Raw genomic sequence first — 25831 nt, 5'->3', positions numbered from 1 at the left:
CCTGGACCTCCTGCCCGGGAAGGGACCCTGTGAGGCTGAGCATCAATGGGCTCTTATGAGAGTTTCAGTGAGGACAGTGCCACCTCCTTGCCTGCTGCACGACACTTATACATGACTGTGGTCACATGCACACACACGCCTATATGAACACAGCACTTACATGTGACTACAAGTCACGCACACACCTAGGCCCACGTATGTACACACTTCCTTTGGTCTTAGCTTTGGGGCTTGCTGACTCTTTCTGAGGATGGCCCTGGCCTTGCCCCTGGCTCAGGGGAGAGATGAGCCAAAGCTGCTACCCTATTCTGGACCCTGACCCCTAGAAGCCAGGATTTCCAACATGGTCCCCTCAGCCTTCTTACCTTAGGACCTTTGGGCCCCCCACTTTCACGAGGGTACAGCCAGGCCAGAGGCTGGCAGCCAGCATGGTTGAGGGGCAGTTCAGGTCAGTTGGAGTATGCGGCCCTCCGTCAGCTCCTGCAACTCCCCTCAGAAACCCGAGAAGACCGGACGAAGCGCCTTTTCCGTCACTACACTGTGGGCTCCTATGACAGTCTCACTTCACACAGGTACAGGTGGGGCCGGTGTGCAGGTGGGCAGGGGCGGGCATGCGTGCGGACAGGGTATCAGCCGTGGAGGGAGGGCCAGAGCTGGCCGAGGAGGCCTGAGGATGAAGGGGTCAGAGGAGGGGAGGCGGTCCTCAGCCCACCTCTGTCTTCTGCCTTCCGCTGCCAGTGCAAGGGCGACTTCTGGGGAGGGCCGTGCCTGTGGGATCCTGTTTGGAGTATGCGTGGGGTCAGCCAGGCCAGCTGTGCTCTCTGGCAGGGCTCTCCTCACCCCTCCCTGCTCTCTTCCACCAGCGATTACGTCATTGACGACAAGGTGGCTGTCCTGCAGAAACGGGACCATGAGGGCTTTGGTTTTGTGCTCCGGGGAGCCAAAGGTAAGGAAGGGAAGACAGCACTGAGAGTGGGTGTGGGGCTGGGCTGGCAGGCTGGCAGGGGCTGCCTACTGCTCAGGGTGTCTTCTGTGTCTTGTCTCTGCTCTTCCTTTCTGCTCCTCTCCCTGCCTCACCCTTGCCCCCCAGCTTCACCCTTTTATCCTGCCTCACCCCTGTCCCGTCCTCAGTCCCTGCCTCCCTCCCTCCCTCCCTTCCTGCCAGTTCAGCTCCTGTCCCCCTGCCTTGCCCCTCTGCTCTGACTCTAATCTTGGTTTGGAATATCTCTATACGAGGCAGTCCCTTCCCCCTGTTGATTTCCAGAGTCCCTGATGGAGCATGTCTAAGGGAGTGGGAGTCATTTCTGGTGGGGCTGCGGGGGGTGGTTCTACCCTGGATGGCTCTGCCTGCTGCCCCCCGGCCCCAGGACACCCGGACACGCTGCCTCAGTTGTCCTTTGTTCGGCGTGTCGAGCCACTTGTGGGGAGGTTGCTGTGGGACAGCTGCCGCCACCCGGACCATGCAGGTGAAGCACTGTTCCTAACTGCCCTCCCCCACGCCCCTCCCCTCCCCTCCCCCTGCAGCAGAGACCCCCATCGAGGAGTTCACGCCCACACCGGCCTTCCCTGCGCTCCAGTATCTTGAGTCGGTGGATGTGGAGGGTGTGGCCTGGAGGGCCGGGCTGCGCACCGGGGACTTCCTCATCGAGGTGAGGCTTGTCTTTACCTGTGCAGCCAGGTGGGGTGCTGACCCCTGAGCCCTAAGGAGGACATACTTGGAACACCCCCACCACCCACCTGTCTGTCCCAGGTGAACGGGGTGAACGTGGTGAAGGTCGGGCACAAGCAGGTGGTGGCTCTGATCCGCCAGGGCGGGAACCGCCTCGTCATGAAGGTTGTATCTGTGACGAGGAAGCCAGAAGAAGATGGGGCTCGGCGCAGAGGTGAGGGGCCAGGCTTCAGGCCTCTGGGCTTAGACTTCCCCCTCTGGCTCCTGACCTTAGACTTTTGACCCCAGGCTCACTTTCCTGTGCCCACCCCCTGACCCCAGACTGTGGATGTCAGATGCCTAAACCTAGGTGAAATACCCACACTCGTGGCCTGGGTGCCTTCCCAGCCCCTGATGTTAGCCCACCAGCCCTGGCCCCTCAGCCTCTGACCCCTGACCCCAGGGTGCCCCTCCTCAGATCCCCACCCCCTCCTTCCCGGCGTCCCCCCAGCCCCTGGCGTGGAAGAGCCCTCCTTCCCGACTCTGCCAGCAGCTGCCTGGAGGCCGGGGTTGCCATAGCAACTGTGAGGTTGACGCTGCCGCCGCTTTATTGTCGGAGGGAAGGGGGAGGCGGCACCTGAGGGAAGAGGAAAAGCGTCTTCTCCCCGCGACGTCGCGGCACAGCCTGGGCCCAGGAGGCTTTGCCAGCTTGGGCAGCCCAGCCCGGGTCCTGGCTCAGCTGCCCACACCCTGGTTCCCCGCGGGGCAGTGGGTTCCAGGGCCTGGGGTGGGGGTGTCCTGGAGCAGCAGGAGCCCAGCCTGCCGGGAGACCCCTCCCAGCCCCCACCTCATGGCTCTGGTGCCCCCTTGCTCAGACCTCGGAGCCTACAGGGTGGGCACTCAGGCGGGAGCTGGCCAACACTGTGACCCCCGGTGGGGCCCTTGACCACCTACCTCCTGAGGCCCCAACTACCCTGGCCCCACTGGGCCCTCAGCACCCCCCTGAGCTCCCAGCGCCATGAAGAAGTTTGCATCTAGCCGCAGCCTGAACAAGATCCTGGCACAGTGCGACTCATCCTCGCGGGAGTACGAGGAGATCCAGGCGGTGGAGCGCAAGTGGCACCTGCACCTGGCCACGCCGCGCTGCCTGCTGCTGGACAGGAGGTCCAAGGCCTCCCTCTTCTTTGCAGCCCCGCCGCCTCCCAAGAGGGCTCCCAGCACCACGCTGACCCTGCGCTCCAAGTCCATGACGGCTGAACTTGAGGAACTTGGTGAGCAGTGGGGGTGGACAGCAGGCAGATGGCCCAGGGTGGGAGGCCAGGCAGAGTGAGCTGGGGCCAAAGCCAGGTAGAGATTGAGGAGAGGAAGGACAGACAGATGGACGAATGCATAGGTCAAAGATAAACGGGTGGGTCCTGGAGCAGTGAGGAGGGGGACAACGCATGGGTGGCATGAGGGCCGGGGATAGATAGCGGGCTGACCACAGGACTGATGTGCCGTAGGCCTGGCCTCCCAGCGTGTCTGCATGCATGCGCACCTACCGCCTCTGGCTATGTCTACTTCCAGTCTGACTTCGCTCCTCTGTCACATCCGGGTGAGGGAAGGGCAGAAGTTAGGGGACCTGGGCTCTGCCCTGGCTCTGCTGGCACTGTCTGTGTGACCTTTGTACTTAGTTTTGCCCTCTTAGCACCTGTGCACTCATTAGTTGAACAGGGTGACAGTGAGCTGCTGACCTTATAGGGCTGTGTGAACACCACTAGTATGATGGTGGGATAGGCCCTCATAAGCTGTAAGAGACAAATATGAGTATGTCAGGGCTTTGCTGTGGCATGTTGTGAGCACGGTCCCAGGATGGCCCCCAATAGCCTCATCGTGGTCGTGTCTTGAAAAATGTGACTGTTGGGGCACCTGGGTGGCTCAATCAGTTAAGCATCCGGCTTTGGCTCAGGTCATGATCTCACGGTTTGTGGGTTTGAGCCCCGCATTGGGCTCTGTGCTGACAGCTCGGAGCCTGGAGCCTGCTTCAGATTCTGTGCCTCCCTCTCTCTCTGACCCTCCCCTGCTCGCACTGTCTCTGTCTCTCAAAAAATAAATAAAAACCACACAAAAAATTTTTTTTGAAATATGTGACTGTTAATAGTCTCAGCATAGGTGTGTCCAGATATATGTGACTGTATCCTGACATATGTGGCAGTTAATAATGGGCATGTCCCAGTTTATATGACTGTTAACATGCTCTGTGTTTCTGTAATTTAAATGTTTGTTTTTGAGAGAGAAAGAGACAGAGCATGAGCAGGGGAGAGGCAGAGAGAGAGGGAGACACAGAATCCAAAGTAGACTCCAGGCTCTGAGCTGTTAGCACAGAGCCTGACGTGGGGCTCGAACTCATGAACTGTGAGATCATGACCTGAGCTGAAGTTGGAGACTTAACTGACTGAGTCACCCAGGTGCCCTCCCCTGCGTTCCTGTAATTTAAACCCAATTCTAGTCTCAGACTTTACTATGGCTCTAGCCATGGAAGGAATGCTGACTCTGGTCCTAGGCTGAGTTCTGAGATAGTCCTGGCCACAGAAAGGCCCTGATCTTGGTTCTAGACTGACCCCCAACCCTGGATTCAGACTTTGTTCATTCCCAGCCATAGAAAGAACACTTACCTGTCTCCAAAAATTATTCTTGATCTTACGAAGAGAGTGACCCCTGACCTTGTTCTGGCCACAGGTTGAGCTATCCCCTCCTTTTCAATCACAGACTCTTGACTGCAGTGTCATTTATGGTGGAGTTCAGCCACCAAGATAGACCAAGCTGATATGCTCATACTTTTCTTCCCCATGGATATTCTGAATAAAATAAAAGTCAAAAGGTTATAGCCAACTCAAGACAAAGGAAATTTCCCAGATCTCAAGAAGGAAAAGAGAAGTCAGTTAAGTAAGTGAGAGGAAGCTCATGATGCTTCTGTAGTCCATGAGAGCTTAGGACAGTGTCAGAGATCCTGAGGACAGGGGCTGGGGTTCTGATGCTTCCACAAAGCCAAGAGATGAGGTTGTGGACCCATGAGAAGCAGGAAGACTAGCACCAAGCCCAGGAACCAGCATTAGCATTTAAAAGAACTTGAAATTAAAGAAGAATATGAAAAAGGCAAAATAAGGTGTTTAAATACAAAGTTTAAGGAAACTAATGGAACTCATAAAAATAAGAAAGTACAAAAAAAAAAAAAAAGAAAGAAAAAGAAAAAGGATCCCTAAAGAACTGTTATGGAAATGAAAGGTATAATCACTGAGATTAAAAAAATTCATGACTTGGATAAACAGTATACTAGACTCGGCTGAAGAAAGAAACAGTGAATTAGAAGATAATTCTGAGGAAATAATCTAAAATGCAACACAGAAGGATAGGGAGATGCAAAATGTCAAACAGCAGATAAGAGATAATGGAGGACAAATGAGAAAATCCCAGTCTAATGAGAGTCCCAGAGGGAAAGGTTAAAATGGGGGAAGACGCAATATTTAAAGAATAAGTGGCCAATAATTTTCTGAAATTGAACAAGGACATCAAATTCCATTTTGAAGAAGAATAAGTCCCAAGCAAGGAGATAAAAACAAATCTACATCTAGAGCTGTCATAGTAAAACTTCGCAACACCATAGACAAAAGAAAAATCTTAACCACCAGAGAAAGGAGCTGGACGACATAGAAAGGAACAATGGTTAGACTGACAGCGGACTTCTCATGAGCAATAGTAGATGCTAGAGGACAATGGAACAATAATTTTAAAGTCTTGAACCAAAATGCTTTTCCACCTAGAATTCTATACCCAGCTAAACTCACTCATTGAGGAGTGAGGCAGAGAAGCTGGAAGACTTCTGGCCCCAGGGTCATAAAGGTCCAAGACTAGTTATGGGGGAGCTGATCTGTTACACTGATTGAGGATGCAGACTGATCGACAGACCTGTACCAGTAGGCATCTGGGTCTGGTTAGACTCCAGAGCAAGGCTCTGGTGGATGGGTCCCAGGAGTCTCCTTCCAAAGGCTGTCCCATAGCCACAATCAGTTGCATGTTCAGAAGGGACCCTCCCTAGTTCTGCATGAAGAGGGGCATGGGCAGCCTGAGATCTGCAATCCAGGGACCAGGGGACTGAGCTCTGTGGAAACAGAAGAATTGCCTTCTGCTTTCTGGGATGCTTCTGTCAGAAGAAGCTCCTTCCTCTCTGCTCTGGTCCGGGGCGCTCCTGCTGCTGCAGGACCGGGTTGTTCTCCACACCCTTGTCTTCCAGAGGGGCTCACTCTTGTTGCCTCAGGTCAGCATTGTTTGCACCATTTTTTCCCTGAGCCGAGTCTGGGGGAAGACAAAGGGACAGCTTAGCACAGAGCCTCCATCCACTTGCTGAGTGAGGGCAGGCTCACAGCTTTGGTTGAAACTGGACCTAGACTCTATGTAGCTCCATTCCGAGAGGGAGAAGCTACTCCTGCCTGTAGCGGACAGCTGTCCTGGGAAGCCAGACTGCTAGCTTACCTTCTGAAAGATTGAGGAAGCCAGGCCAGCATCAGGGTTTCCCTAGGAACCTAAGGGTTCATCCCATGATCTAGTGCTTGTGCTTTTATAAGCTAGAACTATGACCTCTTGGCTTTTTGGCTGCATAAGCATATCAGTTTTCTGTCACACTGTTAAGAACTGATGGAACCCGTAAGGGTGCTGTAGTCTATTGAGAAGATGGCCTGAACGCCTGGAAAGAAAGGAAACTGTGAGGCCACAGAAGAAGCAGGTGGCAAGGGTGGGGACTCATGCCCAGACGGCTGCTTGCTGCTTGGTCGGTGTGGGGGAGAAGCAAGGTCCTTTGGGAGGAAGAGGTGGTAAAGAGCATCCTGTGGGGGATCATGAACAGTGGCAGTTGCCAGAAAATGAAGGCCCGAGGTGACTGGCAGAAATGGGGTTGAGAGAAGGAGGTTGTGGTAGGAGCCCCCCTCCTAGAGCAGGTGGTGGGAGGAGACAAGGGGGGGGGCACTCCCAGTGCCCTGCAGCATAGTCAGTGGTCACCACTCGTCCATCTGCCTGAACTAATAATGAGCCGAGGTGCCGAGATCAGTGGAGAATCAGGCCAGGGAGGGCCTTGTTGGGTCTGAGCCTCTCCTGTTTATCTGCTTTCCCATGAGAAATCTGGAACTTTTGGGTCCCTTTTTCTTTTGTGATGGGAATGTTAGAGCAGTTGCCATGCTTGTGTGTGGTTCCTGAGTGGCCGTGGTCTGGCAAACACATTGACCTGCTCATTGTTGGAAACATACTGTACAGAATACTTAAGGGTGACCACTGAAACTCGTAGTGGCCTCTGAACTTGTTTTTTGGGGGGGGTACCTTTCTTTCTGAACAAACATTTGACTGAACTGAGTACAATTAAGTTGTGTGTGGATCTCTCCATGCATGCACCTGTGTGCATGTCTGGGTGTGCATGAGTGCATTTATGCATATGTGTGAGTGGAGGTGCATGGATGTGTATGTGTGTGTGTGTGCATGTGCATGCGTATGTGTACACACAAGCATGTGTGCCCGTTTGTGGTTGTTTCCACCTTGAGTTTCAAGCTGGGTACCAACTTGGCATTTGGGCACATTTGCCACTTGGGGTCTGATAGCGTTAGGCTTGTAGGAGATCTGGGACATCCTGGTTGTTGAGAGGGGTGGGAGTTGGAAGGGGGCCCAGATGCCTAGGGATGAAGCCTGCCTCTTACCCACTGTGCTCTGTTTCTTGATTGCAAGCCTCCATTCGGAGAAGAAAAGGGGGTGAGTCATCTGCTGGGTCCCCAGGCCCCCAGCTTTGCCTGACCCTGTCCAGGGAAGTACTGATGTGTTAGGAGGCTCCATATCAAGTCAGGGTGGTCTAGAAGTGTGGACTGTTCCTTCCTGTTGGCCTTCTCCCTGGGGATCTGGTGGGGGTACAGTAGAGGGTGCTGGGGAAGGATGGATGGGGGGGTCCAGGGGTGTGGCTCTGTGGGGGTGTGATAGTGAGGCACAGCCATGGGCATTGGGGGCTCAGGTGAGTAAGGGGGTTGGTGAGAGCTCACAGGGGCCGCCTGATGAGGCAGAGCTGGGAGGGCCTCCCAGTGGAGGCCATAGCATATGTCATGTCCCGGAGCTGGGTAGGGGGAAGGTTCAGAGGACTCAGCTGTGGGTCTCCTCAGGGAGCATGGTAACTGGGCCAGTGTGGACAAGAGTGTTGGGTTCTCAGCTCTTGCCCATTTGCTTCTTTCTGTCTGTTTTCTGGGGGCTCCTTGTGCCTGGTGTGTGGGTCCCATTTCTGTGCTGATCCATTGTGCAGTTCCATCCAGTGCTGAGAGTCCCTTCAGAGCAGAAGTCTAGGCCCCACAGCACTGGGGAGGGAGGTTGGAACTCCTCCACCCAGCATAGCCCAGGCTGTTGACTTGACCATCCCCTGCTCCTCCCATCAGGCCTCACCTGTATTCTTTGAGGCTCCTTCCTGTATGTTCTGTGTGTCAGCCTGGCTGCAAGAATGTAGCCTCCATGAGGGGACCGAGTCTGAGGTGCAGCATCCGGTCAGATCTCAGGGCCTGGCCTCTGCCAGCCTTCTCCATCTCTTGCGTGGACAGGAGGCTCTTTCTGCTGAACAGGAGTCAGAGCCAGATGGAAGCCTGAGGTGGCTTTGTGGCCCCAGGCATGTGCATTTGCTCCTTTTTCTGTGTGCCTGGTGCCCACTGTCCCTCACTCTGGGATCCACAGGGCCTCCCCTGTGTCAGGGACACACGAGCCCCAGCTGTCTGGGCTTAGGCTCTCAGGCATGGCCTGCGGTCTTGGCCTCGGAGCTCTTCTATGGACCTTTGCCCTAGTCTCAGGTGAAGTGCTTTCCCCTAGTGTCGTTTCAGGTATTAAAACGAGGTGTCCTCTAGAGACACCTTTCTTCACTCTATGAGGCAGACACATGCTATTTCTGGAATAGTTCTGTCCTGAGCCCATTGGTGGAGCTCCCAGGGCGCTATGCTGTGGCCTGTGTACTTCTTCCAGTTGTAGAGGAGGTGCTGGGTGACTCCTCACTCTTGGGGCCTGTGGTGCCTGCTTGGGTTCTGGCTGCTTAAACAGCTGCACGTCGAGCTGTGTCCCCACGTGTGAAGTCTCGATAGCCAGTACATGAGGCTGCTGGGAGTGTGTGATTCCCAATGCGCCAGATCGGGTTCCTGGCGGGTTTCGTTTTCTCTTTTGAGTGTCTAACATAGTTTATTTAAGAATATATTTTCTAATCATGGTGGGGATTGGCGTCAACCTCACCGGCTTGTAGTTTGGAGAGTTCTTGATTCTTTCTCTTTTGGAAATAATTCTTGCCTGGCCCCGGCACCATCACCCTATCTCCAACAATATTTGCTTTCCTAACTTCATGTGCACATTGCTTTTGGTCTCTCGAGCTGACCTAGAGATGCAGCTTCTAAATCCTCAGCTCGGGGGAGCACACGCCCTGTGGAAGTATTCCTACTTTGCTCGTGTCTTTATGTCTGTGGTTTCTGGATAACACGGTCGTTAAGTCTGATCGCTTACTTACTGAATCGATGATCTGGAGCACTCCCATCTCTCAGAACTTCGGCTTCTTCTTGGGTAAAACGAGGGCAGTGTCACTGTCTTCTCTGTGTGGTTGTGAGGAATGAGAGGAGGAAGCTCCTCAGAAGCTCTTCTAACTGAAAATCACTGAGGACTGAACGAAGGTGATGGTAGTTTCAGCTTCCAAAGGGAAATTATTTGTTTCATTACAAAAACAAAGAAGAAGAACCCTCTAACGAGTCCTTCCTGGCGTGTGCCTGGGCCGAGGCACCGCGGTGCTGGGAGCGACACCCGGGACCGGTAAGCTAGTCTGTAGGTGCAGCGTGTTCTGGTGAGTTGTAACGTTTGCTGAACTCCTGTATTAGGGCCCCGGCTGGACACTCAGGACACGCCGGGTATTGCAGAGCATGCAGAGTGTTGGCTCCCTCCTTCTGAGAGCCCACAAGCTCTTTGGGGAGATGAGGTGCACTCTGTGCTGGCCCTGAGCCAGGCAGAGCAGTAGCACTTCTTACATGTGGACGCTGACAGTTGGTATGGATGATAGACCCTGAAGCAGCCACCATTTTAGGCTTGTTTCATCAGAGAAGGAAACTGAGTCACAGGTTGAGTCAGGACAGAGGTGGTATGTGGTGTGGGTCTGGTCTGGGTTGGGTGCCAGCCAGCTTGGAGGAGCTGACTTATTTCTCCACGGCAGTTGCCCAGTGGGTTGCAGAGGCAGAGCCAGGAGGTGTTGGTGGGAGGTGTTGGGGCTGACTGTCCTCTGACAGCAGGCACTTGGAGAGCCGAAAGCCCAAGAGTGACCAGACACACGGTCCTCTAGGGCTGGCATGGCCCCTAAGGGCTTGGGAACTCAGAGCCTGAGTGACGAGTGGGGTGAGGTCACTGTGGCAGCCAGGTGGGCACAGGAGCTGCCCCGGCCCCTGTGGCAGCCTGCGTGCCAGCCCTGAGTGGACGTCCCAGCCGTGTGGCCAGAGCTGCTAGTTCGCAGACACTTGTGTTTAACAAAATTTCTAAGTCATGTTGATAATCAAAAATACCACTTTAAAAAATAATAAACAGCTTTAATAAAAACAAACAAAGCTTTTCTTTATGATGGATTTGAAAAGAAGGCTGCTTGAGGCGTCCTGGTGCCTTTCTCCCTTCTAGGGCCTTGTTCACACATCAGCCCCGCCCCCATCTCCCTTACCCTCCTCTTACGGGGCTGGAAGACGCCCCTTCAGCACCATCGGCACCTCCCACCCAGGGTGGGGCTGCTTTTCCGAGAATGGAGGTTCTTTGGCCTGTTGGTCTGCACAAAGCCCTATTTTTAGGTCCCTAGCCTGGGACTGTGAATTCTGTTTTCAGGCAGTGTTCCCTGTTCATTCATGTTTGACTTATTCACACCTTTCACAGGTACCTGCTAGACACCAGGGTCTGTCCTAAGGTTGAGGTCCACCAGGGGCTGCTTAGATTTTGGTGCAGCGGCTAGAGACAGATGGGTAGTGCTAGGTACTGAGGGGAAAAGGGATGGGGTAAGGGCAACAAATTCAGGAAGACTTGAAGCTCCAAGCAGTGCTGTCCCTGCCCAGGCCACTCCCAAATGGTCAGTCAGGCGTTTCCTGGAGTGGGGTCCTAGGAGTGACCCAGACCACCTTTGGAAGACAGAGCGGCCAGGCTGGAGTGGGACTCAGATGGGATGCATGTCACTCAGCTTCTAGTCCCCCAGTCTCCGGTCTGGAAGAAGGGACATGGGGTGGGCAGGGCCCAGTGGCTCCATTAGCAGCACCAGGTGGACCAGCCTTGTGGGGACTCAGTGTGGTGCACAAGGATGGGGCAGGTTCAGGGTCCTGGTGGCTGAGATGGTGCCTCCCTTGGCTGCTCAGAGAAGCTGGATGAGATCCTGGCAGCCGCCGCCACGGAGCCTACGCTGAGGCCAGACATTGCAGACGCGGACTCCAGAGCCGCCACAGTCAAACAGCGGCCCACGAGTCGGAGGATCACACCCGCTGAGATCAGTGTAAGCCACCCTTGCAGCTGGTGGGGGAGGGGGATAATGGGGAGGGAAGGAAGCAGGGTGGGGTGTGGGGGTCAGACTTCCATGTCCCCTATGGGGTGTTTGTGCATTTTTCTGGGGGTAGGAGTCCATCATTTGGACAACACTCCTCAGGGGTGAGGGTGAAGGACCCTATGGCTTCTCTCACACGTGGGGAAATCTTATCCCCCCAGAATGGCCACAGTTTAACAAATGCCGAGTGCTCACTCTTGGCTGTGGGTCTCAGTGCCTCCTGCATGCCACACCCAGGACCACCTAGAGCACCCCAGCCCTGTTGAGGGTACAGTGCGGTGTGTCTCTGTACGCCCCCCCACTACTCCTCTCACTTGGCATCTTCTGGGCTACTCCTCCAGCCTCGTCCATATCAACCTTATCCAACCCATACTCGATGCCCAGGCCCACACTGGCTATGCCCCGGCTCCCTGGAGGCAGGCCCTGGGTCTGAGTCCTGGGTCAGGCCCCATTGGTGCCAGCACCATTGTCATTGGTGCATGGGGTGTTGGATCTCAGGCTTAGAAGGAGGGCTGGGGCTGGATGGAGAACTGGGAGCCCCAGTGCCCCAGAGCCTCCATATAACCCCCAACTCCAACAGTCTTTATTTGAGCGCCAGGGCCTCCCAGGCCCAGAGAAGCTGCCCGGCTCCCTGCGGAAGGGGATTCCACGGACCAAATCTGTAGGTACGGCTGTGCAGGGGGCTGCATGGGGCTGGCAGGAGTGGGGCAGGGGCTGGGGTGGATGTGGGGCTGGAGGACCCTGTCTCTCCCAACCCTCCAATTGGGGTTTCTAGGTTTCCTCTGAGAACCACCTTTCCCTGGTCATAGCCCAGGAGTCTCATTTGTTTGTGGACATATGTGGGGTTAGTCCTTTCCCCCAATCCAGAGAAACTGCCAAAAGAGACCCTTGAGGCTTCCTACTCCATCCACTCCTCCCCATCCAGTCTGTGCTCCCATCCACTCCTCCCCGTCCAGCGTGAGCCCCCTCATCCACACTTCGCTGTCCAGTGTGTGCCTCCCATCCACACCACCCCATCCAGTCCGTGCCCGCCATCCACACCCCTGTCCAGTCTGTGCCACCCCACCTCCTGCTCCCCGTGCACTGTGTATCACCCCACCCCCACCCCAGCTCTTACTCTGTATCTTCCAGTTCCTTTCCAGACAGTTGTCTCCAGAAGTCACTTGTACTTACTGTCTCTGTCCCCACCTACTCCTCAGCTTGGGGCAGGCTAGCTCTGTCCATACCTAAAACTGAATTTGCTCCCACCAGGGTTGCCAGTGGTTTCCAGGGCATTCCTTCCAGTGGACATATGACTTGCCCTTTTCTTGCTGACCTCAACTGACATTTGATTTTTCTGCTCCATGCTCCATGAAACTCACCTCCTCAAGTTCTTTTCTCCGTTCTCAGGCTGTACCTGTTCAGGACAAGATGTAAACCTAAAAAAACCTGCACACCAAATGTGGGTCCTTCTCAAGGCTGTGTCCTTAGCCTCTCTGCCTTCTGTACCTGTGTCTTTGGGGCCTCATCATGCCCCACACTTGCTGTCATTCCCCTCATGTAGCCATCTCTCTTGGTCCCAGACGGGGCCATCTCACAAGCTCCACCTACGGCTCATCCCTCTAGATATCTAGTCCCCTCTCACCTGCCCTCGTCCATCCATTCACTGACCGACGTGTTCACCTGTCCATCCGTCTATACGTGCACACTGCAGTATGCCCGTCATCTGTTCCCCGTCAGAGTAAACACCACGGTGTTGTACGCACACTGGTTCACTTAATACTTACAGTAATCCTGTCGAGGTAGTATTATTAGTACTTCTGTGTTACAGATAAGGAAACGAAGGTAAAGAGGTAAAATGACCTGGCCAAGGTCACACAGATGCTTTACCTGTCTTCTGGTAAGACATCAGGCCAGCCAACTGCCCAGACCTGGCCAAAGGGGGCTTTCTGCAGAGCAGATACCACTCCACATCCCTCCAGTTCACCCTCAGTGGGTTCTTCATTGCCTTGGGGCCTTGGGGACCAGCCTTAGCCTTCTACTTCATCTGGGGACATTTGTCTCCATTTCCTTCTTACCTGGTGTACCAACACTTGCTATTCTGCACCTGGCCGCAGTCTGCCTGGATGGCCTGTCCCACAGCCCATCCCAGTCCCAGGACTGACCACCACAGGTCCAGATCTCAGTATCTGCCCTGCAGGTTGTGAGCCTCTCAGTGGGGATTCCTCCGGACCCTCCTATGCTCATTCCATGAGTAAGCGAGTGAGAGAGAGGGGTGCATCTTTGGTCCTCTTGCCCTGGCCTGCAGCCCATCACCAACACGGATATCGGTCAAGGTGTCAGATTCCCAGAGTCCCCTGCCCACCCTTGTCCTGGGCACATGATACTGTCCTGGACACCTCAGCATCCTGGTCCATAAACTTGAGGCCCATCTAGTACCTGCCTCCAAGTCTACGATGTGGCTCACCCAGTGGGCTGTGCTCATGGGCTAAGTGTAGGTAGCAATAGCTGATATTTTTCCTAGATGCAGGTCCAGCATCTCAAGGCTGGAACACAGGGTTTAAGAAGTGCTTGCTCCTATTCATGGGGCAGAGGGCCCCACCCTACCTTGGGTGGTATCAGAACAGATTCCCCAGTTCATTCCAGACAGGTGACTTATCTTCACCCTAAGTTAGAATTTGGCATGCCAAATCTTCTGCATCTTCTAGGAGCACAAGCTTTTCCTATGCAGTTCTCTTCACAACACAGGTTGTGCGGTGGGGAGGAGGCCCAGAACAAACCTGGCACAAATCATACGTCCAGCCATGGGGGTGAAAGGCAGACCTAAAAATGATGATGATGATCTTGGCCTCTTTCCTGGGATGCTTCTAGGTACTCAGCCCCATGCTGTAGGCTTTAAATGGCTCCAGCTGTGGCAGCCCCACAACAGGGCCAGCATTTATCTTGAGATTAGGAAATTGATCTGCTAAGAGGCTAAGGAACTCAGACAGTAACTGCCAAGGCTAGAATTCAAGTCACATGAAAGCCCACCTTTGCTGCGCTAAAGGTGAAGAGCTGTCACGTAGGACGGGATGTAAACAGTGCGGTGTGTGGGGCCTGGGGAGACCACCTTGGTGGCCAAAGGAGGAGGTGGCTGGGACAGGCAATCTGCCTTGTAGCCAGTTCATAAAAATGTGACCAAGTATAGAGTGAAGCCAGGTGTAGTTTCCCAAGGCATTCCACCAGAGACCTGTGTGTATCAACATGAAGGAAACAGTCATCCACTGTCCTGCAGTTGGGCTGTCTAACACTTGCAGCCTAACTGAACATGCCAACAGCACAGGTGTACATAGTGTGTTTGCAAGGACCCTTGGGAGGCCTTGCCAGGCTCTAGCCAGATGGCGGGACAATGAGGGCCCTGAGCATCCCAGCCCTGCTCTTGCACAGACCCTAACTCAGGCAGCAGAGTGGGTTTCGTTTTAAGCCATGAAAGAATTGAGATTCAGGGGGGCCCAGGGCCTGGCCTAGGGTCACACAGCCCATAGGGAGTAAAACTGAAACATGTATCAGGTGCTTAGCCTACAATTCCACTCTAGTGGAATTCCTCCTTCCCTTCCACCCTGCCTTACTGAAGCTCAGCCATTAAGGTGACAGCAGTGACGAGGCTGTGTCTCCCGGTGCAGCCCACATGGATCTCTGGGACGGAGGATCTCAGGACTTGTCTTTTCACAAAGCACCTTCTCACCCGGGTGCCAGCCTTCTTCCTGCCAAGATGCACGGGTCAGCTGGCCACAGTCCTGCCTCTCCTTTGACTACAGTCAGTGCATCTCTCCTACTCGGGGGAGTGTCCCCTAATTTCCTTCATCCCATCTCTGGTTGCCACCAGCGAGCTCCTGGTGACACGTGCTTGTTCTCTTGCTGGGACGTGGCCTTTCTCAGTCTTGGATGGAAGCCGTGCACCAGCCACCCTACCTCTTCTGTGCAGTTCTGTCTTTGTCACTCTGGGTGGGGGGATGTGTGGGGTCTGCCCTTACTCTCCCCAGGTTTCTCTGAGCCCTCCCGGTGTGATGGGGTTTGGGCAGGTCTTGGCCCAGATCAGGGTGGTCAGACTTTGGATCCTTTCTCAGTCTTTTGGTGGGGCCCTCCTCTGCATCGTATCTGAAAGAATACCTTTCCCTAAGTCTTCCCAAGAGCCACCACCCCAACACTGGGCTTAAGGTGCAGAGCCTGGCGTCCAGGGAAGAGCCCAAACTGGAGGCCTCGCTGAGATCCCCTGCTCGGCTCCCCCTGTCCCCCAGCCTCCGTGCTCTTCTTGACCCGTCCTCCCTGTCTGGGTATGGCTTCCCGCCAATTTCTAAGGGGGTATCTTCACAATCTTTGCATCTGGGACCATGGCTGGGCCCAGCAGAGGGCAGACGCTGGGGTCTGAAAGGGTCTCCTCTCACCGGGCCCTTCTGTCTGCAGGGGAGGATGAAAAGCTGGCGTCCCTGCTGGAGGGGCGCTTTCCGCGGAGCACCTCCATGCAAGATACGGTGCGCGAGGGTCGTGGCATCCCGCCCCCGCCGCAGACCGCGCCGCCGCCCCCACCCGCTCCCTACTACTTCGACTCGGGGCCGCCCCCAGCCTTCTCACCGCCACCCCCTCCAGGCCGCGCCTACGACACGGTGCGCTCCAGCTTCAAGCCCGGCCTGGAAGCGCGCCTGGGCGCCGGGGCCGCCGGCCTGTACGATCCCGGCGCGGCCCTGGGGCCGCTGCCCTACCCTGAGCGGCAGAAACGTGCGCGCTCCATGATCATCCTGCAGGACTCCGCGCCGGAGGCGGGCGACACCCCCCGGCCCCCTCCAGCGGCCACCCCACCAGAGCGTCCTAAGCGGCGGCCTAGGCCGCCAGGCCCCGACAGTCCCTACGCCAACCTCGGCGCCTTCAGCGCCAGCATCTTCGCGCCATCCAAGCCTCAGCGCCGCAAGAGCCCGCTGGTAAAGCAGCTGCAGGTGGAAGATGCTCAGGAACGTGCAGCCCTGGCCGTGGGCAGCCCTGGCCCGGGCGGCGGTAGCTTCGCCCGAGAGCCCTCCCCAACGCACCGTGGGCCGCGGCCAAGTGGCCTTGACTACGGCCCCGGGGAAAGCCCCGGCCTCGCGTTCGGTGGCCCAGGCCCTGGCAAGGACCGGCGGCTGGAGGAGCGGCGCCGCTCCACCGTGTTCCTGTCAGTGGGAGCCATCGAGGGCAGCACACCTAGCACAGAGCTGCCCTCCCTGCAACCCTCTCGGTCCATCGATGAGCGCCTTCTGGGGGCTGGCCCCACCGCCGGCCGCGACCTGCTCCTGCCCTCCCCTGTCTCTGCTCTGAAGCCATTGGTCAGCGGCCCGAGCCTTGGGCCTTCAGGCTCCACCTTCATCCACCCACTTACCGGCAAACCCCTGGACCCCAGCTCGCCCCTGGCCCTCGCCCTGGCTGCTAGAGAACGCGCTCTGGCCTCCCAGGCGCCCTCCCGGTCCCCTACGCCTGTGCACAGCCCGGACGCCGACCGCCCTGGGCCTCTGTTTGTGGATGTACAGGCCCGCGACTCTGAGCGAGGGGCGCTGGCCTCCCCAGCCTTCTCCCCAAGGAGCCCCGCCTGGGTTCCTGTGCCTGCTCGAAGGGAACCAGAAAAAGTACCCCGGGAGGAGCGGAAGTCGCCAGAGGACAAGAAGTCCATGATCCTCAGTGTCCTGGACACGTCCCTGCAGCGGCCAGCCGGCCTCATTGTCGTGCATGCCACCAGCAATGGGCAGGAGCCCAGCGGGCTGGGGGCTGAAGAGGAGCCCCCGGGCACCCCGGAGCTGGCCCCCACCCCCACACAGTCAGCAGTGGTGGCAGAGCCCCTGGCGAGCCCCCGGGCTCAGCCCCCTGGCAGCACGGCCCCGACAGACCCCGGGCCAGGCCAGGGCAGCTCAGAGGAGGAGCCAGAGCTAGTGTTCGCTGTGAACTTGCCCCCTGCCCAGCTGTCCTCCAGTGATGAGGAGACCAGGGAGGAACTAGCCCGGATTGGGCTGGTGCCGCCTCCTGAAGAGTTTGCCAACGGGGTCCTGCTCGCCACCCCACTTCCTGGCCCAGGTCCCTCACCCACCGCGGTGCCAGGCCCGGCCTCAGGGAAGCCGAGCAGCGAGCCACCCCCTGCCCCTGAGTCTGCAGCTGACTCGGGAGTGGAAGAGGCTGACACGCGCAGCTCTAGCGACCCCCACCTGGAGACCACGAGCACTATCTCCACGGTGTCCAGCATGTCCACCCTGAGCTCGGAGAGTGGGGAACTCACTGACACCCACACCTCCTTTGCCGATGGACACACTTTTCTACTCGAGAAGCCACCAGTGCCTCCCAAGCCCAAGCTCAAGTCCCCGCTGGGGAAGGGGCCGGTGACCTTCAGGGACCCGCTGCTGAAGCAGTCCTCGGACAGCGAGCTCATGGCCCAGCAGCACCATGCCGCCTCTGCCGGGCTGGCCTCCGCTGCCGGGCCTGCTCGCCCTCGCTACCTCTTCCAGAGAAGGTCCAAGCTGTGGGGGGACCCCGTGGAGAGCCGGGGGCTCCCTGGGCCTGAAGATGACAAACCAACTGTGATCAGTGAGCTTAGCTCTCGCCTGCAGCAGCTCAACAAAGACACACGCTCCTTGGGGGAAGAGCCGGTTGGTGGCCTGGGCGGCCTGCTGGACCCTGCCAAGAAATCGCCCATCGCGGCAGCTCGGTGAGCAGGGCAGTGTGGGGAGGGTCCTGTCCTGTGTCCATGTCCCCCTCCCCCGTGTTTCTCCTCTTGTCCATCCACAGTTTCCTCTGTCCCCCTCTCCAGTCCATTCTCTCCCACCCCTTGCCTGTCTGTGGCATGCCTCTCCGTCCACTTCTGTCCTTTGCCTGCCCTTGCTTTGTCTGTCTGAGACAAAAGTCGCGTTCAGGGATCTGAAATCTCGGGGCTGCTGTTCTCTCCACCCCTGTTGGTGCTAGGAATGGGAGCTGGGCACCCATCAGAGACCCAGGAGGGGCCGAGCACCTCCACAGCCCTCCTGGAGACGCCTTGCCTTTGCTCTCGACCAAAGCTGCCTCTATTACGGGTTGTTCTGTGCTCCATTCTGGGGTGGCAACCCACTCCCCTCCCCTGTTGTTCGGCTTCTCTGTGAGCCAGTGGGCCCCTGGCCCCAGCCCCGCTGTGGCCACATGGCATGCCTCCTGCCTTGCTTCCTTCTGAGGCTTAGAGTACGTGGACTCCTTTTCCTCTTGGGATGCGCCACCAGCGCCCTGTGTTCTGCCCCAGAACATTTGTGTCTCAGCTCTGCCTCAGAGCCCTTGAAACACAGACTCCAGGGGGCGCCTTTCAAAGTGCATTAAGAAGCCATCCTTAGGGGGAAGTCCCACCAGCTCCCCATACTCCATCTGCCCTCTCGCCTTCTCTGCACCTTCCTTGTTCCTCTGTCTGTCTGCTCGTCCCACCTCCTGCCCAGGGTGGGGACTCGAAGAGGCTACCTTGTGCCCTGGAAGTGGGGGTGAGAGGGTTGCTGGGCAAGGGGCTGGGATGCTGCTCTGGTGGAGCTGCTAGAGCCCCTGGGCTGGTCCCTTGGATGTTTCCTTGAGAAACCCATTCCCAAGGCTTTGCTCCTCAAGGGTACCTCCTTGGGCCTGTGGGCTCCATGGATGCCGGTGGGAGAGCTGATTCCTGCCCACTGGTCCTTGTCTGAGGCAGAGCTGGTCACCCCCTGGCTGACTCTTGTCTGCCCTTTTCAAGCTGCCTTTGCCTTCTGTACCCCTTAGGTCCTCCTCCCTCTTCTGGCTTTGGGGGGGGTGGTGGGTACCACTGCCTGGCCTCCTTCTTGCTCCTTGAAGACCAGACTAGTGGGCCCTTTCCTGTCAGCCTTGGAAGGCAGAGCTCACAAAGTGAGGGAGTCGGTCTTATTCACAAGGGCTTTTCCGATTTGCCTTCTTCCAGTTAAGGGTTCAAAAGATACGAGGGGGCGTGGGAGGCTCACTGCGCCTCCCTGAAGCGCTCCAGGGGTACCACCCTTCAGCTCCTATCATCTCGGGCTCGCTCTGGGGACCTCTCCCCTTTTTGCCTCTTCCAACTCCCAGTTGAATGTGAAAGCCCTCTTTCCAGCAGGGCAATGTTGAAGGTGCCCTGAGAACAGGCATTATGGGCATGGCCAGGCTAATGATTTCAAATGAGTAGCCCAGGCCCTGGGCCTCTACAGGACCTGACCCCTGGGGGTGGGGGTTCCCTGATCCACCCGCGACCAACCCTCTCTTCATCTCTGCTTCTTCTCCCTTGCCATCCCCTCCATTCTCTGTGTCCTTTGGTCCCAATGAAAATTAAAGGCATTTAAAGTGGGTCGCACAGTGCCTGATACAGTGCGGGCCCTCAATAAACATTTGCTAAACAGACGAAAGAACTAAGCTAAATGCAAGCACTGTCTTTTTGTGACCTGTAATCTAGGGATGGGGCTTAGAGCAAATACCACCGAAGGACAGACACATGATTCAGATGCGCTGGTTGGTGGACCCCACGATCAGGCTCAGGCGAGCCTGGCTCCCGTGGGGTGGCTGGGCACCCTCAGCATTTCTCCTCTGTCAGGGAGATGCCTCTTGTCCCATGGCTCCGGGTTGTGCCAGGACCCTGTACTTGTGTTCTGATTTGGACAGGGGATGGGGAAGGGCAAGACCGGCAGGTGCCAGCTTTGCACCCCACCTACCGCACAGGTGCACTGGAAAGGGAGCCTCTTTGACCTGGGCACTTCTTGCAAAAGCCTCTGATTGGCTTCACATGGGTCCCCTGCTTACCCCTGGATGAATCAGCCGGGTCAGGGATGACATAAGGCTGCCATTGGCCAGGCCCAAGTCCTATGCTTTCCTGGGAGCCAGGGCATGGTGCCAGCCCACCTAACAAACATGTGCTGAGAGTGAGGGAGGGTGGCTCTCCAGAGGAAAATCAGCTGCTGTAACCAGGGATTCTGATGCTGGAAACCCTAAAACGACAGAAGCCCCTTGTGACGTGTTCTCACCAGTGTCGGCAGTTTGCTCATTCCTGGGCATCAGCTTGGAGTCAGAGGGCCCGGATACCAACTCTCAGCCAGTTGCATCTGAGCTCTGTAGTCTTGGATGAGCCACTGTGAACTTCTGTCGCTTCCCTGTGAGATGGTGACGGTGACACACTGAAGCACCAAGCTCAGGGCCGCAGCATGGTGGGTTCTCATAAGTGGGCACTCAGCCAAGTCCTTTGTGGGAAATGCAAGTGCCAGATACTGCACTAGAAAATGTCAGGCATATTATTTCACTTCTATAGCCATTCTATTAGTTGGACAACAGTACACTCTCCATTTTTCAGACAATAAAACTAAAGTTCTAAAGAGGTCTGTTGGAGCTGATAAGTGGTGGTATCTGTCTGGCCCCAAGCCCCACTTCTGTTCACTGTAATCTGGGAGCTCTGTCATTAAGCCCCTTCTCGTGACAGACACTGGGGTTCTGTGCAGCGGTCTCTCCCGGAGCAATGCACACCCGTTTATTCGATAGACGGACACCGTTTTCTATTGATCGTGTGTATTCCGAAATCACTTACCCTCGAGTCCACACAGGGCTGCCTCATCAGCCCAGCCACATGGAGCCGTCCCTCTGCCCTGCCTTCCTAGTCCCACTTCCATCTGTCCTCCCTTCTCTCGTTTCACTTCCTTTCACCCTCTGTGCTCCCCCTCTCCCCTTCAGACCTGGTTGAAACCACAGCCCTCTGGCGCGGAACCCACTGCCCACTCTTGACTTCTGGCCAGAGTTAGGGGGCTGAGCAGGGGCTGCTGAGCATGTAGAGTCAGCCTTCCGCGTGACTGGCAGGAGCTGTGGTGCCCACCAGGGCTGCTGGGCAGCTCTTGTTTGCAGCTCACCGTGCCTGGAATCTAGCACTCATCTCTCATTTAGTGATGAACTGCTAGTGATACTGTCTTTAAGAGAAACATTCAAAATGTGGGAATTTCTGGGGTCTGGATGGGGCTGTTTCCTTCCAGGGACCATTCTTGGCAGAGGCCCCAGGGTAATTGCCTTGGCCACCTCGAGGGACCTCTGACTTTTTGGAACATTGATCCTAGACTGCTCACCTGCTCTAGCTTCTAGCTTCAGGGCTGGCCCTGGTGTATACAGGACATCCGTCTTCTCAGAGCCCTACCATGGGCTGGAGGCTCATGTCAGTACCCAGCTCCGCATAGCTTCCATGCTCCACAGTCGGATTGGAAGGCCACAGTGCCTCTGAGCACGAAAGAAACACTCGGGTCTGCTGTGGCTCTCAGTTTTACATCTGTCTGACCCTCATATCTGGTTTTATAGAAGAAAGTTCATGGTGAAATAGCTTTGGAAATACAAAGCGAAAGGGGTGTCTTTCCTGCATCATCTTAGCCACTTTGATGCGCCTTGTGTCATGGTCCCAAACCTGTTCGGTCTCCGCGTCTTTGGCGGATCACCAGTAAGAGTCTCGCAGAAGACACACGTTCCTTCTAGTGGGGTAGAAACCCTGCTCTGGTGACCTATGTGGACCCTTTTCTACTAACGTGTTCAGCAGGGATCTGGGTCCCGCCTGTGTCACTGCAGGTATCTTGAGGCCGGCAGGGCTTCTTCTGAAAGCTGTGCTGACGCGTGTGGTGTGACGGCTGATGCAGGAGCACAGGGCCCAGGACATGCTTTGTCCTTGCAGGTCACATGAAGCTGGGTCACATACCCAGGAGCCCTGAACTGCGCTGGGGGAGCAGGAAGTGCTCATGGGCGAGGGGGTGCAGAGGCAGCTGGAAGTGTTGAGGTTGGAGCCATGACTGGATGTGGGCAGAGAGAAGGCGAAAGGTTGGAGACGCCATGAGCAGAGAGTGTGCTTTGAAGTTTCTAAGTCTGTATCTGGTTTTGTGCTGCCATGGAGGGTTATTTCCCTGAATGGAGCGCCCAGACTGCAAAAGCCCACAAGGCCCAGACCTGCCCTGCACGAGTGCAGTGGCAGAAGGCCCAAGACAGAGGCCAGGACCAGAGCTTGACTTTTTCCTGTCTGTTGGTACCAGTGGGCCAACAGGCAGTCAAGCCTGGGGGGGACATGTCACATTATTTTTGTTTGATGACAGCCTAACTTCGCGCTAGGTACTTAGCGTCAAGTGGACCGTGAGGAAATGAAGTGAGAGGTCCTGACCCTGAGCTGGCTGGGAGGGTGAGGATGGGGGCCTGACTTGACGCTGGGAGCCCTCAGTGGAAGGAAGAGGAGCTGACGGTGGCTCCCAGGGCCCTGGTGTGGGGAGGACCAGGGGAAGGGAGAGCATGTTTGGAGGCCCCAGTAGAGGTCTGGAGCTCAGGAGAGACTGGGCTCACAGGTAACATTTTGGGGCACATCAGCTGTAGCCAAGGGTAGGAGAGGACCACCTGGCTCAGGAGAAAGTGTGTACCAAGAGAACCCACAAAACCCATCTAGGAAGGAAGGGGTGGAGGAAAGGTCAGCAAGGGGTCCTGCTACAGCCTGGTAACTGCAGGGGTGTGGGGAGAGGGGCAAGGCCAGACCTCAGTGGCTGAGGAATCATGAGGCGGCAAGACAGTACCAGATTCAGGTGGTGGAGGAGCCGTCCAGGGCCATGGAGCCTTGCTGAGCCATTTGGAGGAGGCTGCTGACGGCATTGAGGGGTGCCCGGGGAGGTACTGTTTGTTAGGGGGCGAGTGGCACAGAAGTTCTTTGGGAGGCTGGTGGGTGCGCTGATACCGCCACACCATGGCTGGGGCCTGGCTGGGGCGCCATCAGCGGAGTGTGGCAGTGGATGGTGATGGGTGTGCAGCAGTGGCATGGAAACTTGGCCATGGGCGCTGCTGGGGTTCCTGCTCAGGGGACGATGTGGGCAGTTTCTTGCTCCCCAAGGGGAAGGGGAGGAGGGGCAAGCAGCTGGGCCATTGGGTGCCCTTGGCCACTCCCTGCTGTGTCCTGGGGCCTTGGCGGGGCAGACTTCCTTACGCTCTTTTTGGGGGCCTCCTGCCATGTCTACCGTGCTTCGGGCACCCTTAAGACTGGCTCCCCCCGCCTTCCCAGCTCAGCGGAAGTGCGGCACTCCATTCCCTCAGTCGTGGCACCTCCTGGCATCAGTCATATTTTCTCTGGCAGGTGCCCATCTCCTGGCACCCAGCACCTCTCCTCAGGAGGGTCTTCCTGGGTGCTGCTAGAGCCCAGCTCACCCCTCTGCCAGAAAGGAGGGCTCCGGCACTGGTCAGAAAGGCTCCTGGGGCCCAGAGCAGGGTCTGGGCTCAGGCCAAGCTTCTCCATTGCACTAGCAGGCACCCATCTTGTTCTCTCTGCCTTCACAGCTTGGCTGTGGTCCTGCCAACTTGTCAGTATGCTTCTGTCACACCTGAGACTCTGGGCACACCCACACCGTTCCACTGAAACCTAACCCTTGGGCTAGGGCTCTGCAGGATTCCCTCCTGAGATGCAGACCCTCAGGCCTGGGCTACTGTGTGAGAGCCGCAGTGGAGCTGTACTGGGCACTGTCCCCTAGGCATCTTACTCGCCACTGCAGTCCCCACCCTGGCACCTCCCTAGTAGTCACCACCACCTGGGCACCCGCCACCCCCTAGCAATGTCCCCTTGGGTATCTTTCCTCTCCCCTTCACTGCCGACCCGCTTTGTCCCAAAGCTCAGGTGGTGCCAGGGAGCTCAGGTGTGGTGGGAGCAGGGAGGGTTTCTTCTGGTTGGTGGCTGTTCCCTGAACCCACCCCAGGTGTCCTTAGAGCCCCTGTCCACTGGGGGTAGGGTGGAGGGAGGCCTGGTTTCAGCAGGCTCTGCTGTGGGTCTGAGCACTGGGGGGAGGCAGAAGGGAGAGAGGCTGAGGGGAGAAAACCGATGGAAGGTGATGAAAGCTGGAAACCGGAACTGAGGTCGAGTGGAAGGGACAGACAGAAGTGGATCTCTAGGGAGAGGCTGACCTTGCCCAGGTGGGAGATGAAAGACAGTGCCTACACGGAGGGCGGAGGGACGCTGAGGGTGCCCTGTGTGGTGCGAGACTGGCTCCAGTCAGGAGAGTGCAGGGGTGGACGGAGGCAACCAGAGGAGGGTCCTCAGCCCAACTTAGGCAGGGGCAGGGACAGGGAGGTGGGGTGGCAGCTGGAGAGGCCAGTCAGGCCACAGAGACTGTAAGGGGACATAAGTGTCACCAAGTGCCAGGTGTCTGCTGAGCACTTCCCCCACAGTGGTACAAGGAAAGCCTGCGGAGGTCACACAAGCAGACCAGGAGCCCACCGAGATCTGCCCAAGTGGGGTCTGCAGTTCCCTTTCCCCATCGGCCCCAGATTTGCTCTCTCCCACTGAACCTGAGTTCCTCCCCTGTGGGTGTCTGGCCAGGGAGACCTGTACCTGGCTGCCATTACTGTAGCTGTGACCGTGGGCCATGTGCCTGCTGTGTGGGCCCGGGCTGCTAACACTCTTTCTCATTGCTCTCTCCTGCCCATCTGCATGTGGCTGCTCTGTCTAGCTGCGCGGTGGTCCTGAGCGCCGGCTGTGTAAGTGAGCATGCCCATCCCATGCCTCTCACCGCCCAGGATCTGCACCTGGCAACCCTGGTCTCTGCTCTGCTTGGCTTCGTGAGGCTTCTGTCCCACCGACAGCCCCCCCCCCCCCCAGGTTTCCCCTGGGCACAACCGGGGATAGGGATGGGAAGGAGGGGGGGACAGGGGCGTGGGTTTCTCTGGAGGTCTCCCCAGGTAGGCCTCCCACCAGCTCATGCCGGAGAGGGGCTGCAGGTCTGGGGTCCTGTCAGGTGATGTTGGGAAGGAGGCATCATTTGTGTGTGCACACGTATGTGCTGCTGTGTCCCTGTCGCCAGCAAGCTGCTGCCATTCCTGCCACTGCTGCTGCATGTCTGTGACGCGTGTGGGTGCTGTCCCGTGCAGGGAGGCCGAGTGTCACGGCTGTGTCGCTGCCTCACACCTGCACATGCTGCTGCTCTGTGTGGGCATGAACGCTGCCTGGTGTCTGTCTCTGACTCATGGGCTTGGTCAGTCTGTGCAGCCACCAGCCTTTGTCACGACTCAGCCATCCCCGAAGCCCGCCCAGGTTTCTCTGGGTCTCCTCAGGAGAGCAGGGCTGTGTGCGGGAGTGGGGAGAGGTACCACCAGAGTCTTACTCTCCAGGGCCCGGGCGGATGGGGCAGTGCCCGGAGCCGGCGGTGGAGGCTGCCAGGGATGAGCCCCGGGAGCGGCTCTTTCCTCTGCTGGGCTGCTCTCGGATCCCCCGTGGAGTGAAGGGGCCCTCTGGTTTTACTCTTTATATTCCATTCAGTTTAGCCCTCTTCTCTCCCAGCAGGGCCTGGCTCTGGCCCTGGGGGCCAAACAGAAGGGCCCCATCGTGACCACAGGATCCCACCCTTCTTTCTTCCTGTGGCCCTAAGGCTACTCGCCCCCCAGCTGGGTACCCTACGCCAACATGTGTCCTCCTGGCCCCTGGCCCCACTCCCCTCTGCCTGCCCCCATGTCTCCTGGCGCCCCTCACCTGGCCTTGACCCCCTCTCCCTCCGCAGGCTCTTCAGCAGCCTCGGTGAGCTGAGCACCATCTCAGCGCAGCGCAGCCCCGGGGGCCCGGGCGGCGGGGCCTCCTACCCGGTGCGGCCCGGCGGCCGCTACCCCGTGGCGCGGCGCGCCCCGAGCCCAGT

The 25831-nt window shown here is 57.1% G+C and overlaps 1 protein-coding gene across 1 annotated transcript in view; it reads left to right on the top strand.

Annotated features, from left to right (window-relative positions):
* SHANK3 (SH3 and multiple ankyrin repeat domains 3) overlaps positions 1 to 25831 on the top strand; it is a gene marked incomplete at its 5' end in the record, with an annotated part of 48235 nt that overhangs the window by 20044 nt on the left and 2360 nt on the right. Inside the window, 10 exon segments of the mRNA XM_029953899.1 lie at positions 497 to 572; positions 864 to 946; positions 1525 to 1649; positions 1751 to 1883; positions 2839 to 2919; positions 7394 to 7417; positions 11041 to 11174; positions 11803 to 11887; positions 15645 to 17898; positions 25700 to 25830. Of these exon segments, the coding sequence (XP_029809759.1) occupies positions 497 to 572; positions 864 to 946; positions 1525 to 1649; positions 1751 to 1883; positions 2839 to 2919; positions 7394 to 7417; positions 11041 to 11174; positions 11803 to 11887; positions 15645 to 17898; positions 25700 to 25830 (3126 nt within the window).

This window comes from Suricata suricatta, chromosome 10 (genome assembly GCF_006229205.1).
Source record: "Suricata suricatta isolate VVHF042 chromosome 10, meerkat_22Aug2017_6uvM2_HiC, whole genome shotgun sequence".
NCBI lineage: Eukaryota > Metazoa > Chordata > Mammalia > Carnivora > Herpestidae > Suricata > Suricata suricatta.
The sequence above is the reverse complement of the archived record's forward strand: the minus strand, read 5'-3'. Positions and strand labels throughout refer to the sequence as shown.